At 41.6% G+C, this 18,911-nt stretch overlaps 2 protein-coding genes across 3 annotated transcripts in view; both read right to left on the bottom strand.

Moving 5' to 3' along the window:
- Positions 1–6,552, bottom strand: part of LOC143207947 (very long chain fatty acid elongase AAEL008004) — a 90,657-nt gene extending 84,105 nt beyond the window's left edge. Inside the window, exons 1-2 of the mRNA XM_076421892.1 lie at positions 6,310–6,552; positions 3,840–4,165 (exon numbers count right to left, since the gene is read on the bottom strand). The gene's annotated coding sequence lies outside the window, so the exon portion shown is untranslated. The remainder of the gene's footprint in view (positions 1–3,839; positions 4,166–6,309) is intronic.
- A 1,242-nt stretch (positions 6,553–7,794) lies between these two features.
- Positions 7,795–18,911, bottom strand: part of LOC143207949 (very long chain fatty acid elongase AAEL008004) — a 76,518-nt gene continuing 65,401 nt past the window's right edge. For both annotated transcript variants that reach the window (XM_076421899.1, XM_076421900.1), the window contains exon 6: positions 7,795–18,660. In XM_076421899.1, coding sequence (XP_076278014.1) covers positions 18,304–18,660 — 357 coding nt within the window. In that variant the 3' untranslated portion in view covers positions 7,795–18,303. The remainder of the gene's footprint in view (positions 18,661–18,911) is intronic.

Raw genomic sequence — 18,911 nt, 5'->3', positions numbered from 1 at the left:
TGTAAATTATAATATTTTGGGAAATCTTTTTTGCATATCATTTCATAAACCAGTGCTTCTAATTGATTATAAAAAATCAGGTCGTTTGTTACAATTATAAAAAAGTTATTCTGTTTTAAGGGGCGTTCGAATACTTTCGTGAGCCACTGTAAGTTGCTAAAATTTGATTGTGTAGAATTATACGTATATGTAGAGACAAAAGCCTACCACCCTGTCCACACGACCGTGTCGATGAGACCGAACATGATCGTGTCCAAATAAAATTTAAAGTTTTAAAGGGACATTCGTCGCTAGGCCCGTACCAAGTGATCGTCTCCCTGCCCATTTGGATTATAAATTTCAAGTTATAAAATATGCAAGAATACCTTATATCCATTTTTATACATAAGGTGGGTAAACTTTACTTTACTGGACTCAAAATTAGTACCATTCTCCTACGAATTATGATGTATTTGGTATGTAATCCAGTAGATTTGTACCCAGCGCGGATGCAGATCGAAGTTTCGATCCTCTAGGATCAATAGTTGAGAAGCTATGGTCGCTCAAAGTAGAGCATATTTACAGTTTCTTGACAGGTAAGGGCGCCGCCATATTGGTTGTAGTGACGGTAGTACGCCGCTCACCTACCTACTGAGTTGGTTAGGATTAGGTCGAGGGGGGTCGGTAAGGTAAGCAGCTCGCGGTCGTCACTACAAACCAATATGGCGGCGCCCTTACCTGTCAAGAAACTGTAAATATGCTCAACTTTGAGCGACCATAGCTCCTCAACTAATAATCCTAGAGGTTCGAAACTTCGATCTGCATCCGCGCCGTGTACACTTCTACTGAATTACATACCAAATACATCATAATTCGTAGGAGAAAGGCACAAATTTTGAGTCCGGTAAAGTAAAGAGCAGCCCATGAGGATATTAATTCTAAGTTATAAAATACTAATGTCAACTATGTATAGGTACTTACAAATTTTTCAGAATCTTCTGTTCCTCCGTCGGATCAACAGGACACTGCCATTTGTGCGAATACGTCTCAATAAGGGTGCAGTTATAGTGGAGCGGCGAGCATCGATGATAGCGGCGCGGTGAAAACAAACCAACATTCGTGACAACATTTCGACACATACTAAAGAAAAAGTACAAGTGTATTTTCTTTGTTTTTCTTTTTTTTTCACCGCACAGCTCACCTCGCTGCTCCACTATAAATCCACCCTAAGTGTGAAGCACAAAACAACACATTATCCAAAACCGTGACAGCAAAGGGGAAGAAGTTACTCCAACCACGGTCAAAATAGTACTGCGGTTGTCACCTCGGTTTTTCGTGAATGTTTTAGGTGGGAAAATTTTTAATTTGTTAATTGGACGGGGGTGTGTCGGAAGGACTTTAGATTGAGAAGTGGTAAAACTGTCACAGAAATTCCTTTTGGTATTGTCTTCGGTCGTCAATAACGAGATTTATAAGGGTAGTCCGCTCGTCGCTACGATGGGTCCATCGCACGTGTTGTCGATCTGTGGGGTTTGAAGATTCGCATGCGTTCTTTGCTTGCTATAACGTCCTTTACAGATATATTGCCTAATCCGCTGTAGGAATAGTGATTAATATTCTTCTAACAATGGATATAAGGAATTCTCTCAGATTTTGCAACTTCTATGATCCGAATGGGCAGGGAGACGATGACGTTGTACGAGCCTAACGACGAATGCCCCTTTTTCGTTTGCTCGAGGCACGCACACGATCATGTTCTGTCTCATTGACACGGACAGGTGGACTGTAGTAGGCTTTTGTCTATACTTATACGTATAACTCCACACAATCAAATTTTGCAAGAACTTTAACAGTTTATAATCTCAATAACTATTTGTTTGCGACATGTGGCTCCTTTCAAACTTTTTCTCTTCTCGATAAGTAGAAGGTAGTGATGTAACAACAAACTTTGACAACAATTTTCTTTGTTGTAAACAATTTTGCGGCAAGTTTCTCTTAAAAATGTCCACCGATCCAGAGCTGTAGATTCACCCCTACGACGGATGACCATTACTTTTTATACACCCTGTACATACGTCAACTAGTCGTACATATAAAGTAAGTGTTCAATCATGTTTAATCATGATCTTTGGTTGCCCTTACCCCGTCTATAACAGAATATAAATTATTATGTCGTTCGGGAAAGACTTTTGTTTTTCGTGTAAAGGTGGCATTGCTTCCGTTTGTTCATACTTAACCTCCTTTCAAATCGCTAACTTGTGGTATGCATATCTAAGCATTTCGAACGTCATTTCCTGTCTCGTGGTGTTCTTTAATCTTTCAAGTAGTTCTCTTGTTTTCCGTTACCTTTTTCTTTTTTATCACCGCAAGGGTAAAAATGGAGTCCACGAAAGAAAAGATGTGCGCTGTTTAAGGAGAGGATGTATCATCGGATTATCATTGTTTTTCGTTTTTTTCAACATTTTTTATGCGGTGCAAATAACTTACCCGAAATGGTAAAAAATAGCCTGAATTTTCCTTTGAGAAAACGAAATGACTTTCCGAACGACCTACTAAATCATTATTAAGGATATTGTCATCAAGTAACAGTTTTCTTTTTAGAATTACGCTACAAGATGTCGTCCTACTAGTTCTAATATATCGGCCCTACGGTATTTTCTCTACCTCGACATTTTAAAGCCACTTCACCGTTCATAATGTGACCAAATGGAAAGAATTTTACGTTCATTGCAAACTGCTATTTTGAACAAGAAAGAAAATGTTCATTTTAAACGTATAATACTTCGATTTTGATACGCTTCAAAATCTCGATATTTTCCCTAAATTTTCAAACTTCGGGCTCACTGTCATTAGGGCATTGGACCATAACTTTTCCCGTTTTCGATTTCGAAATAAATGTTTTTTTCGTTCCGGTCTAACGTGCAAGTTTAATCAGGCGCCCGAGCGACCGCAACCGTCTCGACAAGCCTGCATGCTGGATTGCCTTAGCCAAGGGGCTCGCGGCGACCTCCGTAAGAGGACAGGGATCGTAACCGAAAACCAAATTGGTTTCGGTTCTGTGTAACCCATGAAACTCTGTAACCCACACTAACAGCGGGTTTTGAGTACTAAGTTTAAATATATATACACCCACACGCATGTACTTTCTTATATAATAAGTAGCCAGCGGATCTTTATGCATTTATGAAGAAATTAGTTGGACGAAATATAAAACGGTAATAGATTAGAAAAGATCAAGAATATTGTAATGTTGGTATTAACATAACAAAGTCATTAAGGGATGAAATTAATTTTCATTTGATTCCTGCTTCCCACAATCAATGCAGAATATTTTTATTTTGCATAAAGATGCGCAGTCTAATAATAAGGCAATAATGGACATAATTGTTGTTGGAGAGCCGATTGGTAAAAACGCGGAACGCAGAGAGCTCCTCGCGACTGTCGCGAGACGTAAAGAACGAAAAAGAAAAGAGATTGATAAATTGTTTCTTGATTTTCTATTATTATGGGTCAGCCACATGATTATTTCCCATTCATATTTCGCATGTTGTGTTGAAGAGATCGTTAGTGTTCGGTTAGATTCCTCAGAATCTCTATTTAATGGTAACCTGCTTTTTCTAGCATTTGAAAAGCGTTCCCTCGATGTTAGTTTGGGTTACAGCGGGTTACAGTAACCTTCCTTGGTTAACCGGGTTTGGGTTAGGGTTAGGCGTCGGATAGAATCCCTGGTTCTATCGTTGCCATAGGCTCGCGAGAACAGCGTACCCACGTGGCAAGCGCGCGAACACACGTGTCCGCGATAGCCGGCACATTGATCAGCTGAGCGATGCCACAGACTTTCGATTTGAAATGTTACTGACCGTGTGTGCATGCGTGGGTGGCCGGTGTTCTAGAGCTCTGTTTTCACTTGTTGCGCCGTTGGAACGTGTCCTGCGCGTCTCTTCTTCTTTGATCCTGTTTCCTAGCCGGTCCTGATCTCCTGCTGATCGATGGATGCCGCGCACACGAGCCTAAACTTAAAAGCCGAGCTTTGGATAGGTCCCGGTTAAAAATATATACAGGGCGGGGCTCGCCGAAGACGCTCGAGCTTCCGCGATGATTCCTCTTCCTTCCTACAAGGCGCGCGCGCGCATGCACGCACCAGAACACAGACTGCTCGGCTATCGAGGTATTTCTGTGGACGATTCTGAAAACAGAAATTAGGCGGATCTGTATTATGGTGAAATTCGCCTCGGATCTTTCTTTTTGACAATAAACCTACCGCTGCCGGTCGAATGAGTCGTTTTATATTCTTCATTTTACAGTTATGGAAATTATGAAGCTGATTACATGGAAATTGATTGGATACATCTTTTAACCAGGCAAAAATTCATGTTATTCAATGTATTGTTTACATGATTAAATTTCATGGGCTTGCGGAACCGTTTTACACTCCAAATTCACCCTTTTGCAAATAAAGTATCTACAAATATATACACAACGAACACTTATTTAAAAGTAATTACTAGACTGCGGATCTTTATGCAAAATAAAAATATTCTGCATTGATTGTGGGAAGCAGGTATAACATAAAAATTGGTTTCATCACTTAACAACTTTGTTACATTAAAAGCAATATAATAACATTCTTGAATATCTAAACCCTTTTACTGTTGTCTATTTCACCCAGCCAATTTCTTCATAAATGCATAAAGATCCGCAGTCTAGTAATTACCCAAGTGCATCATTGTAGCTATATTAATTTTGCTAATTAATAAATTTTCGAAATGAAAGTACATATGTATTTATAGAAGTGTATTGAGTATTCAGTCTTATGTTTCCCTCGCAGTAACGACACCGTTCACGCGTGTCTAAATAAATATAGAATTTAATCGAAATAAATAAAAAATGATTTCCAATATTCTTAGCGGGTGAAATTGATTTATAAAAAAGTGAAATTGATTTGCAAAACCTGCAACTATCAGTTAGAAGACGATGTGAATGATAATGGTCACTCGAGGCCTCAGGCCCTAAGTATTCCGGATGGCTAGACAATCACGAAACAAAAAATCAATTGGGAATTGCATGACGAAAAGAGAATATAACTACCAAAAAATTAATTATTAATAAAAGAAGCCAGTTCGAAGGTTCAGAATAATATTTCCTTACTACTCCCTCTTCGAAGCAGAAGTACCGAAAAATGTTCGGAGCCCCACTATTTACCAGAAGAAGCTAGAGGTCATGAACGAGCAGATCTTTGATATTGAATGGCACGCATGCTCGGCGCGTTTCTAAACTTAGTTTGTCAAAAACAAAGTCTCGTACCCGAAGAAGTATACCCTCGTATGCAGTGGCGCACCCAGGATGTAATCTTGGGGGGGGGGCCGAGTTGAACCCAGCCCTAGGTTTTGCGTGATGACCTTTTTTTTAAACCAAAATCTCTATCAACGGTACCCAGGGCTATTCCGCGATTTTAATTTTGGAAGCTGAATATTTTTTTCTTGGTGGGGGACTTGGCTCCCTGGCTCCCCCCCTGGGTGCGCCACTGCTCGTATCACCCCTTTGCCGCCATTTCGGGACACCTTGTATAGCCGGTAGACGGTTACGTCTTCGAGAGGAAATAATTGAGATAAGAACGTGTTCTTATCATCGGGAGAAGGTAGCAGTGGTAAGCACGGAAACCGTGCGAATGAACAACCGGAATTGTACATATACGGTCTTGAAAGACCGGTGCTTCTGCTTTGAACAGCGAAAAAAACGGTCGAACATGTCACGGAACCATTTCGGACAACCCCGTGTTGACAGATGATTCTGTTTTAATTCCATCGATGCGGAATTTAGTTTTAAAAATCCCCCACAGAGTACGGAATTAAAATCAAGCAATGACATATATACACATCGGACGCAGAGCGAATGGTCCTATTATAGATTTTACGAAAAAATATTTTAATAAAAAATTGAAAATTCATTCTCGAAAAGGTTATTGTTATTAAAAGCTTAAAAGTTGTCAAAAAATAATCAAATTCATGAATTAAAGAAAACAAAAACATTTGAAGAAATTCAATTGATTTCAGTGTGATATTTTTCATACACCAACATCGTGACTCCTTACGGATTCCATTTCTTGAGCAGACGGCACATCTTCGATTGTGGATTTGCTTTTGATAGTGTAGCTTGTATAAAGTATTATTCTTATTACATTTTATTGAAATTTCGAGGTTTTATAGTCACTGATAATTTTTTATTTTACACGATGAGTATACACGTCAACCGCACCGCAATAGAGATTTGGATTGACGTGTATACACGTCGAATTAATCTCTGCGGTTCACCGTGAAACCAGCTACTCACGTGTCCCGTCGACTCTCGATAGATGTCTTTACGGACTGCCATAAAGTCTGCTTCCCGCCGGCTCGTGTGTCACCGTTGAGCTGACATAATTTCCCACTGTCAACGGTGCTCCACCAACGATCGATGATCGTTATCGAACGCCGCCAACATGCCACCGTACTATCAACACCATACGAGCACCGGCTTCTGTCATGAAACACGTTTGCCACGGGAAATTCAGCCACGACAAAATCGAAACGGTTTTTACTCGTTGCCCACGTTCGACCTATCGAAGCGACGCCAATGCCGTCTCGAGGAAACTGCTCGACACATCGATCGATAAGTCGATACGAATGTTACCCAGACGATTTTTTAGGAAATTATTCTCGAGTTGCTAAAAATCCCTTCGGGAAACATGTTATTAATGCAAGATAAACCTATTCGCAAAATTTTGACCGATTTCGAATTTTATCGATTGAGAGAGCTGTCGGTGAAACAGAGAATGTGCGGGAAATGTGGAATTTTGAACTAGAAAGTTGCTGCTGCGATCAGTAGAATCGTTGATTCTTGGTATATTTATAATACTTCTCATTCCTCGACAATACAAAGATGGGATTTTTCAATATTCAAAAGCGCTATATAGGATTACGATTATGAGGATTATCATTGCATTATCGAGAAATGAAAAGGAAACGAGATACCCCATTAACGGGGTATTCTAGTTTGTCATCTTCAGGACATACTCTATATAAAGATGTTAAAGTGTTAAAAATAATAAAAGAAACATACTCGTAACGCAATCGTCCCGGTAAAGAAATGAAAATAGCTAAATGCGCAGCTGTATGCTACCGAATAATTCAAATTACGCCTCGTAAATGAAAAATAGGACTTTTGAGGACGACTGCGGCCTAAATTGATCTTTTATCAAGCGCTTTCCACTACTGAAAACCCCCGTCTCTGCATTATCGAGAAATGAGAAGGCGTATCCCACACCCTTGCAATCCTGGAAACGAAACTACCCCCTCAAGATGGGCAGGATAAAATATCAGAACGAACAAGTTTGGATATCAGTCTTCCGGGGTTGAAAAGAAAAGTATTAAAAATATATAAGCTTGATTGAAATATATTCTCATTTTAATTTCTGCGCAAGAAAAATATTTGATTGAAAAGTTGGTTGGTGGTTAGGAATCTACGTGATCGGCATCAGCGTCATCTTGTGGTGCCATCTAGGGACTGCGCTCGATAAGCGACACGCTACTGTCACTAAATCACTGAAAATCGCTCACCTTGAAACACTGATAACTTTTAAACCATTGATCTTCTAGAATCGAAACTTCGATTTTTGGCATTCTCTCGCTCAAATCTACCTGGATTACATAGGAGAAAGGCGTGGTGGGGGAAGCAGGAGTTTTGAGGGGCTCCTACCGTGCTCTACTGTAGGGTAATGTCGATCAAATAAATCGGACACCAATATTTTCCCTGTGTTCATGGCTGAAGGCAACTCGCTCCTTTTATGTTCACTTTATTCTCGTGTAATTCTCCCGAATTATGTACAAAAATATAATGAGAATCGATAATCATTACAGAGTTCGTAACATTAGGTAGGTACATGACGATGTGTGCTCTTGTCTCCTCGGGCTCGACACCTTTTCATCATGGCTAAAACAGTTCTTTTTTCTGAAAGTGAAAGACGACCGATCATCGACTTGCCGTATCCATACGCGCGTGTATAGCCCTCCATTTTCCCATCTTCGAGAAAGACCAAGAAACCAGCAAACAAACAAAACGACAGAGACAAACGATCGAATAGAATCACGGACAAACTTACAAAGTGGAAAAAAAAAACGAAACTGAATCGACAAACCTGTACGACAGTGTCCCGGACGTGAACGTCAGCGTTCGTATGCTGTACCGGAAAAACAATCGTCGGATGCCATAAACCATCTGGTCGTTTCGTATTCTGTCGTCGATCGCGACCGAAAAACAAGGATCAAAGAAATCAACGTTCAGTCGGAGTCGGAGAGTTAATCTAGCCCATTCTTCGATACGTGACCATTGCGAAATCTGCGGAATCCACCCGATATTCCGTGCAGAGGAAACTCCGATCGATCGATACCGGCTCGAGAGTCATCCGTCTGCTAACACGCAGCGAATACAGACCATCGGAAAATCCCACTTCTTCCGCTTCCTATTCGCTTCCCGGAACTTTCAATCTGTATTTCGAACGGTGAAGCGCGGAATCGAGGCGAGATATATCGAATTGTCAATCAACTGATTCGATTCCAGTTGCCACAGCATTCGATAATGCCGGCCACGTTCACTGTTCTCGAAATATTTATCTGTTTATGCTGTCTCTATCGCGGGGACTTTTCAAAATCAATTTTAACACGTCGTTTATCCTCCGACATTGTTAATTAGCCAAATTTACTAACACTAAACCTACCAACACCGGTCAAATGACCGGTTCCAGATTCGTTATTCCACAATTATTGAAATGATAAAGATGCGTTCGTGGTAAATGATTCAATAAATATATCCAGTAGCGCAGATATTATTATACGAACCGCGAACAAAGTTCAAATAAACTGAATCTTGTTATTTTTATAAGGCAACGTTTATCGGTTACTTTTAAAGCTCGGTAGGGTTAGTGTGAAAATGTTGCAGAACTCCCTAAGTAGGCGTGTCTAAGATGCTCCCAGCTGAAACCCCCCGGGACCTCCGATAAAATTCCAAAAAATCCGATGTAATGTTGAAACTGATCGCACCGGAAGTCTCGAGCCGGTGTCGTCGACTAAAACCGTGTTCATCTAGGTCTACTAACAGTCATCGAAATTGTTCATCGTTAGAAAAGTGCACGACTCGGCAGAAAAAGTAGCACTCGCATTGTGTACGTGGTTTTAGAAAAATACGAAAGTTGTACATACATCGAGAAGCAGCCTTTTTGTACCGCGTTAGAATCGAAAGGAACACGGAGAGACGGTGCGCGACGTCACACAGTCGGTCCGCGCACCGTTCACGAGAAAAACGGCAAAAATCCTTTTGTTTGTACAAACGCGTTGACGAAAACGCTACACAAACATCCGCCGGAGTCATCATCATCGTGTGGACGTGTCTCGGGGCGTCCACAAGCAGCTTTTATTTTTCTCGTTGACAGACACAGGCCGCGGAGCGGACCAAAGCTCCTCTTTTCCCCCAGAACTTTCCATTTCCATTCCCCTTCGATTAGTCTTTCGTCAGAGCGCAACTTAAATATTCTTTGCAAGACTTTAACAGGTGCGAAATTGCTTTGTTCTCCTAAATCAGAGGACGGCAAGCTTTGCTCGTTTCGGCCCGTTTTTCGAGGGCCACGCCCCCCTTTCCCTCTTCGACTCGTCGAAGATTCGAAGGATTCGAAGGGAACTTCGAAGTGTACGAAGTTTCGAAGTCTTCGACGTGCACGAAATTTCGAAGTCTTCGAATTGTATGAAGTTGTAACTTAATCAATCTTTTAGCTGCGGTGGCGTATTTTTTCGAAATGTAGGAGTGTCTGTAGCTGTATCAAATATAATTTAGCAGTGAAATTTCGAAGTTCAAAGCTCCGAGAAACACGCCGTTTCTTTTAATCCTCTATTAATTTACTACAGAGGTTCGAATTTCGAAGTCTCGAAACTCCAATTCTCATCACCTTCGAAGAAAAGTAACAGTTCTAATTCATCAATGTTTTAAAAAATTCGACTCCTTTAATTGCTGTGGAAGTCCAAGAACTATGGCCGCCACGGAGAGTGAGACGCGCGGACGGGGCGTAGGCTTGGCAAAACGGCCGAAACAAGCAAAACTTGCCGATCTCTGTCCTAAATGCTACGACAGAGCATTCGACCGTGGCCCCGGGGTGGCCCCTGGGGGCTATCGCGAGAGCCAGTTGGGTCATTTATCGATCTGTTCTCGACTGGAACTGATTTTCCGCTTTTTGTCTCTCGTGTTTTAGTATTTGGCCCCCGGACTCGGGGCCATCGACGCCGCATTTGGCCCCGAGAGCCACGGAGCCGAACCCTCTGCGTTATTTTCCGCAGACGCGTCGGTAGTACAGAGTGCACCGTCGGTAATCCGAGCACAGCAGAACCTCCGTTATCCGAACGGATGTTTTCTACTCACTTCACTGGTTCTATGCTAATTACGGTCGAACATTTTTCACAGGGAGCGAACGTGTGTTTTGTCAGAAGGTAGCAGCACACGCGCAACAATGGCGGGGAAGCTAGCATTGACTACGAACGAGGCGATTCAGCGATTCGAAGATGGCTCCTTCACGGTCTTCCTTCCGTAACGTCGCAATCGTTCCGAAGGCGGTAGTATAGCCTCGGATTGTAACTAGAGAGGAACTAGAATCTTCCTAGAAAAATGGGTCGAAACATGGGTTTGCGCGCTGCGGTTATTTGACCTTATTTGAGCAGATTTTGGGCTGGGTGAGGGCTCATTCTAAAGAGGAAGGTTCATCACACTGCGCTCTGGTCATGATTTTAACGAGATTATGTTTATATCTAATAATATGAGGGCCCAAAGTAGAGTAAAAATCTAGGAAAAAATCTGCAGATTTCAATGCATTTTTCTGTCTCTAAAAGACTTTTTGACTGGTATGATGACCAGAACGCACTGCGTTGAACCTTCCTCTTTAGAATGAGCCCTCACCCAGCCCAAAATTTGCTCAAATAAGGACAAAAAATGTATGGGCGCAGACCCATTTTTTCGATCGAAAATCTAGTAAGATTCTAGTTATTTGCTATTTATTGAGAAAATCTTCGAAGCATCGGTTCAGAGATACAAAGGGAACGATGTTCCGTGTCTGTTCCCTTATCCGAACCGATTGTCTCAGTCAGGCTCGGATAACGGAGGTTCTGCGCGGTATCAAAATGCATTTACGTACGAATCGATCAGTGTAACACGCGAAAGGGGCCGCGATTGTTGCGCGATCTAGCACGTGATAAAAAATGTGGAGAAGGGACGACGGTTGTTGGTCCACAAATGCAATTCCACCCGAGCTAAAGTTGAATAAAATATCGATTCTTCGACAAACATACTGGGAACAATTCATTCCTGGATTATAAATCAGCGGGCACGAATATTATTCCGGAAGAAAACGATTTGAAACAATCGGACGACCAATCACAAAATGTACCGATGAAAATGATAGTCTCGCTCGGGGCTAGAATTGCATTTCCGAGCGAAATCTTGCAAGTTGCAATCGTCGAACGAGTGTCACTAGACTGCGGATTTTTATGCATTTAAAGATGGCTTCTAAAAATGCTCGAGGAATGCTAGAATATAAAGTAAAGGTAAGTCTCCTGTAACACGATAGATACGTTCCTAAAATGACGTGTTGTGTGAAACCGTATTATGTGAGCCAGTACAAAAAGGGGGTTACGTTCCGAAAACCTATAAAAAACAAACATTTTTTTTGTGTGTTGTACAAAGGTTTTCGCAATTTTATTACCGTGTTAGAGCTAAACAGTGTTCTAGGATGCCGTGTTGTAGGAGGGTTGCCTGTACCACAGAATTTCATACGATTTTGATTTATTCCAGATCTATAAAGGCTACTATCGCTGAAAATAAAATTTTACTTGTTTCCACTTCCTTGAAATTCGCCGGCAAAAATGAAAGATTCCATAAACATCCGCAGTCTAATCGTCGCGTTGACTCGTGACCGAGGAGCACACGCGGAGGAATAATTCGCGGTCTCAAAAGGGGAGGGGGAAATAACACGTTTTGAGCGTGGACTCATTGCTTCGAAGATAGAAAATTATTCGCTAAATCGTAAACTCGCCGATCAATTCCTGTACAGTATTCGGGGCGAGCTGCGTCGCCGCCGATGCAGAACGAAATGCAACGTGTTTCGAAGCTAGCAGCGGAAGAGTGAACGATCGTTGCGCAAAATGGTGAACGCTTGCGTTTCATCCGCATATTTCTTTCTCATTCCCGAGAAGAGAAACGTTCCGAATTGTTACAACGATAAAACAACATTGCAGTAAATCACGAAAAATTAGTTTCTTCGATAGAAAGAGACTGACGACCTTGGCGACAAGTTCGAAGGTCACCGCCAGTTGCATTTGACGGTTCCGCCATTTTGCGCGACAATAGTAAAACGTCCGTTTTCCTCGAGGAATCACGGCGTTAATAATAGCTCGCGGCTGTACGCATCGTTTTTTTTGTTATCTATTTCATTTTTCTTTTACGTCTATAGTAACAGTCTTGTCGACGTTGCGTGATTTTCTCTATCCCTCACACTCTCTCTCTCTCTCTCACTCACTTTCTCTCTCTCTCTCGCTCGCTCTCGTAATCTAGCATTTTTTCTTTTCTCTTGTCGTCGTTTTATTATAAATCGTCATCTCCACCTCCATCAAATATTTCTCTAATACGTTATTTAAAACTTGGCATTAATAAACTTTTTTGTTACTTTTTTTTCTTTTATATGTACGAATACTTTCACCAAGAAAGCACGTCTTTGACACCCATTATTTATCAAACGTGAACGTTCTTTCGTCGTCTCGCGATCGCGACGTCGATCTACTTTTCCCTTGTAAAAATATACAACATCGAATTTCTTCGCACAGGATCGAATTCTTCGCGCTCTCCATCTTGCAGCTGCTGTCCTTCTAATTTTTCTGTCCGCGTATCTCTTATTTTCTTAACTTCACTGTCGTGCAGTTTCTCTTCTTCCTCCCCTTTCGGCCTGTCTCTCGTTTCTCGGTTCTCATCGGATCCGGCGCGATCGTCAACTGAAAAAGAGAACCTCCGAAGCGTTTGACGAGTACAAAACTTCTCTCGGTGGACAATTCCTACCACGAATTAGCAGTTTTTGTTTTTCTTTTCTCTTGAACTTCCTTCTGTATCGCGACACCCGCATCTACAGTCTTCCCTCGCATAGTGTGACATTCGTCTCTACGGATAGTGTTACTTTCCTATCCCACCTGCTAGTAGTAGTATCATTGATGAAACTTTATTATCTTCAGTTATTTCGCTACGAAACCTTTACCAACGGATTAAAATAATGAGCTCGATGTATTCGATAAACAATTGCTCCAAGATTCAAGTTTTTCTACTAAAGCCAACCGCCACGAACACGCTAGGGAAAACGTTGTTGGAAATGTTCAGTTATATGACATATCCAAAAATCATTCAAGTTCGTGGGGTGTCACACATCGAAAGGTTATATTTGTAAAATTTCCCTGATTAAAAAAGACCACACTCGACAGAGTTTCAATCATATATCATAGCGCGTTAGAATCACACTTGAAATCAGTAAATATGATCCCAATTATGCCGTGTTTAGCCTTATTTTAACTACAAAAATCTCAGAAATACGTTGGTAAAAGTTCAATAAAAACGAATGAAAGATAAAAAACAGTCCTCTTTGTCCAACGTGGTACCTCTACGCTTTCTGAGCTTCCGCATCCCCGAGACAGTAACACTATGCGAGGGAAGACTGTACTTTCCTCGAAGTCCCTGTCCAGCTCGAAGAACAGCAAACAAACAAGCCCGAGTGCTCTGCGGAAGCTTGGTGCCGTCAAATCATCCGATATAAATGCATCAGTGTGTACAATCCGCCATCAAAGTCCTCTTACACCCCGCAACACCGAAATCATTCGGAAAATACAAATTCTTGCAGTTGTGAAAATTGCACACGTTTCTGGAGAAGCGACGAGGATTTTCTTAAATTTAGTGGAGAACACAGATCATGATGTTTACTATATAACGTCAGAGAGGTAGATTAACATTTATTGAACGTTTCATTAAGATTATTATCGTTGTGTACGTGATAGAAAACTTTATTCGTTCGAATATGTCCATGGCAAGCGTTTCGTGAACTTTCTGTGTGGCCCTTGTTTTCCTTTGTTCGTATTTGTTCCGGGAATATTGCTATTCTCTAAGGAGGTACTTAATTGTAATTAACGTCTGACGATGTACAAGAGCATCGCTCACGAGAGTCAGACTCATCGCGAAGATTTCGAACAAAATCTGTTGAGGATTTTGACGTTACTCCTCTTCTTGAAATCGAGGTAAAATTTTATTTCTTTGGTGTCGACATTTAGCTATTTGAACAAACGAAGGCACAGGATCAATACACATTTTCTATTCCTTGTTGCAAATCATTAATCGAGGTCGCGAAGGTGTTACTAAACTGCGGATCTTTATGCAAATACACATGTTCATCGGCTAACATAGCTTTTGGAAATTTTTCATCCCATTCGCAACCAAACAGAATTCTTAACAATCCGTATAAATTACGTAGTTTTAACTGGCAAATTAAACATTTCTTCGTAGCTACAATAATTCCGTTCAATATTATTTTTTTTCATTTTATGGATATGAAATTGATAATGTTTAATAATATAAACAATGGTACACGTTAACGACTAAGAAATATCCTGCATAAAGATCCACGTTCGAAAAATGGCAATTTCATTGAACCAGTTAGGAGACTTTTTCTGAGGTGACTATCAAAAGGCCCAATGTATTGTGAGATCGCACAATTCTCGATTAATTGTCGAAACATAAGCTTCCTACGATTAGTATTTGAGGTCTGCGAGGTGTAGGCGGACTTTGGAGCCCGGCTTGTATAAAAAAGAGAGCTTACAGCGTCGCGGAGGTTCGACTAAAGGAAAGAAAGTGTAGCATGGGGCTCACCAAGTCGTAAAAAAGCTAACTGGCAGCGGATTCCTCGGCATAACGCTGATTAAACGATTCCGAGCCGGAACCAAGCTTCTCAGAGAGGAAGGAGCGTTTTCCTTCGCGCAATTCGACGCTTATTTCCTACGACGAACACCAAAGCTTTGAACACAATCGGGGCTATGTCGAGTCGCGTTCAAATTGACCACGCAAGGTCTCACGGGACATTGTCTTCACTGAGGAATAAGTCACCTGGATACCCAGCTCGATCAACACGCTATTAACCCTTTGCACTCGAATGATGACTCAGAGTCACCACAAAAAATTGCTGTACCATTATTCAGAACAGTTTTAACATTATTCGATTCGTCTGCATTCTATAAATTATGAAAAGCTCAACTGTCGTATGAGAGAACAGGTTCAATTCGATGCGCACAATATAAAAGAGATTAGTAGACTGCGGATCTTTATGCAAAATAAAACTTGTCTGCATCGATTGCAAGAAATAGAAACTAAATTGAATGTTATTTCTTCCCGTAATGATTTCAATAGAGGATAAATTATATATTGACATCTAGAATCTCATATACTCAATTTTGCTATAAATGCATAAAGAGCCGCAGTCTAGAGATTACATACAATAAAAATAATCTGGAAGAAACGTCTTGATTTTCGAATTGAAATTGCTTCAAGTCCAACTGATTAACATCATTATTTTTCGCAGAACATTTCTGCGTTGTGTTCGACTGTTCGACAAAGATCCAGAATTTTTCGAGAATTGGTGGGACCGGTACACGTCGTTCTGTATAAATGCTTTGACCTTCCGCTGACAAAGGCACAGCTACCGAGACGTCAAAGCCGCTGAAAGCCGCTTAAAGCTGCTTAAAGCTTTAAGCCGAGTTCGACACGGCTCTGTACCGGGTGAAATCGGGTTGATGCGAGTTCTCTCAGGTGGAAACGGTGTCTGTGTGAGACGACGGTGTTGTCGCTTCGACACGCGACCTGGGCGATAGAGAGTCGGACAACGATACGGGAGGTAACAGTTAACTGGTAGAGGTCTGCGGGTATCCAAGGTTCTGGTACGACTGGGCCATCGTCAAAGTTTCTCGTGGTTCGGTAACGTTTCTGCGGGTGACATATACACACATATGTATATACAACATATATACACACATATACACAAGCTAGTCCACCTAAGCTTGCCAACCAAGCATCTCTCTCGATCATGATCGTATAAACAATATTTTCCGCGCTGCGAATATATATAAATTTATGCCAAGATCCTTCTTCAGCAAGGTATCCGATGATTGCATAAGTTCGTGCCCGATTTAAAAATAAAATTGAATAGTTAAATTTTAAAGAATACAGCTTTATTGATCAATAGACTGCGGATCTTTATGCATTTATGAAGAAATTTTGGTTGAGTGAATTATAAAACAGTAACGGATTAGAAAAAGTTAAGAATATCATAATGTTGTTTTTAATGTAACAAAGTCATTAACGGATAAATCAATGTTTATTTTATTCCTGCTTTCAGCAATTAATGCAGAACATTTTTATTTTGCATAAAGACCCGCAGTCTATTAATTAATTATACATACAGTTTTTTTCTACAATTTGAAAAGAATCTACAATGAAAAGAAGAAAACAAATTGAAGGAATTGATTATATACATAATGTTTTTCTTTTTACACTCCGCCGTGCAGTACAGTTTGCGACATCTATGAAAATCGCGGGCACGAACTTATGCGATCACCTAACAGCGCCTGATCATACTTTTATCAGTGTGTCGATTTGATACCGAGGGACAGATTCAGTTCGTGAAACGAGGGACGGATAAGGGTTAACACTGGGTTTACGGAGCACTAGAAAGTGACGAATGAACATTTTTAGCCAGTGTTTACAAACAAATTAAACCTAGTGTTCATAATTTGATTGTCTACTGTAAGTGTATGTTATTTTCCCCTATACGTTATAGTTGACGTTAACCCTCATACGTTCCTCAAGTTGAAAACTCGCCCCTTTTCTGTATCGATATATACCGTGAAACATATTTTTAAAAGACCCATGTAGGCGTTATAAATGAAATATAATTCGTTGATTTGTGTGGAGTACGAAACTAATTTCCATCAATTTCGAAAGAAAATCTGCTTCGTACAATCGCAATCAATTGGAGACGTTTAATTGTCGATCTCAGATCCGAACCAGCTCGTGTACACAAGTAACAAACTGACGTACGCAAGATGCTATGGTTGGAGTTTTCCAGACGTGTTCTCTTATATTCCAATATAAAATAAATAATTACATTACTTAAATTGTGTGATTCGTAACGCCTCTCCCTCCCCCAAGGTTTCTACAAAAAGACAAAAAGGTATTCGAACAACATACGACGCAGGGGGCGAAGATATATTATATAATCCCGTGGGATGGTCGGTCCGAGGAGAATAAAAATCCGTGTATAACGTGTGTCTTTGTGTATGTGTTTCTGTATGTATGTACGACATCATCGACAGTGTTCTCGCTTCGTTGTTTCCCCGGTGTTCCAACCCCGAACAACATAATCCCGAAGTGTTTAGGTACCCGCACACCACTATACTTAGGGTTTGGGAGGTTTTTGTTGGGATCGTATTCTCTGGCGCGTCCCATCGAGAGGGAATGCTCCAGCGCGTGCCTGGCCCCGAAAATCATCTCTTTCTAACAACAGGAAAAAATCATCGCCCATACAATCTCATTCAGACCATCTCTTTTTCTCTCTCACACGCGAAACAGACACGCAATCGGGAGCGCAGGCAACGTTACGATTAAAGAACGGAATCGGACCATCCGACGAAGGCCCAGGCGACTTTGATCGACCCAGATCCTGGATCGAGATCAAAGATCACCGTGGGGCCGTGTGCGCGTTTTAAATTCTCGTCCGGTGTCATTCCCACCGCTCATCGTTTCCGTCCATCATTTTTGCAATTGTGTTGCTACAATGATCTCGCTGCACACTCGATTAGCGGTTCGACTGACAAAGGGAGAAGCACCGGCGGACGAGCCTTTCACCCGCTGGTGACGATCTCTTATTCGATTTCTTATCAATAAAACGCGAGTTCAAGCGGCGACAACCCCTTCTACGGCGACAGTCAGCCTCCCAAAGCCGCAAGTTCCGCCCCTCGGCGGCTTCACCAAGCGTTGAACGACGCTAGCTAAGCCGGTCGTGCGTCTGCGTCTACAGGCCACGTCTCCAGCCACCGCAGGCCACGCCCACTAGCCCGTCGGAGCCGAGCGAGGCCCACGGTGCCGTTGTCGGGTTAAATATCCGTCGCACGATCTACCCGGTGGCCCGAACTTGCCTCCAACGACCAAACGCCGCCGTCGTCGCCGCCGAGGGCTCTTCTAAGCGAGCTTCTTCTCCGTGTTGTTGTTCGCCACGTAGCCGTTGTTCGTCCCGTTGCTGTAACAGCTGTTATACTCCTTGTTGTACATCGTCGCGTACGATGACACGCCGTTTTGCTGCGTCCTCGAGTCCTCTAAGACAGGCATGCACAAACCGCCATTCGAACTGTTCTCAGAGCTATTTTTCGATCGGTCCTTCCCCCTCGACCGGTCGCCGTACTTCGCCTTGTAGAAGTCTGAGAACAGGCCCAGGAACAACACGCCGTGAAGACCGATCCAGATCATGAAGCCGCGCGGATAGTTACACTCCGTGAACAGCAATTGGAACTGGTGGGTCATGATCAACACGAATTGCACCTGGAATATGGATAATACGGGTTCGTTAGAGGGTAAAGTAGGTTCATTCGGTATAACCTCCGTTATCCGAACACTGGAGAATTCGAGATACTCCCTTACCCTATTTTAACGAGTCACACTCGTGATGAAGATGTTAAACAAAGATTCTAACAAGTATGAACGTCTTTCTTTTTAGGTGAAATAGAATTTGATTTATATATTGATATATTTTGATTTGAGCATTGAAATGAATATGCCTGTAATTGTGAATG

This window comes from Lasioglossum baleicum, chromosome 4 (genome assembly GCF_051020765.1).
Source record: "Lasioglossum baleicum chromosome 4, iyLasBale1, whole genome shotgun sequence".
Lineage (NCBI taxonomy): Eukaryota > Metazoa > Arthropoda > Insecta > Hymenoptera > Halictidae > Lasioglossum > Lasioglossum baleicum.
Note: the sequence above shows the minus strand (reverse complement) of the source record. Positions and strands in the feature narration are given on the sequence as shown.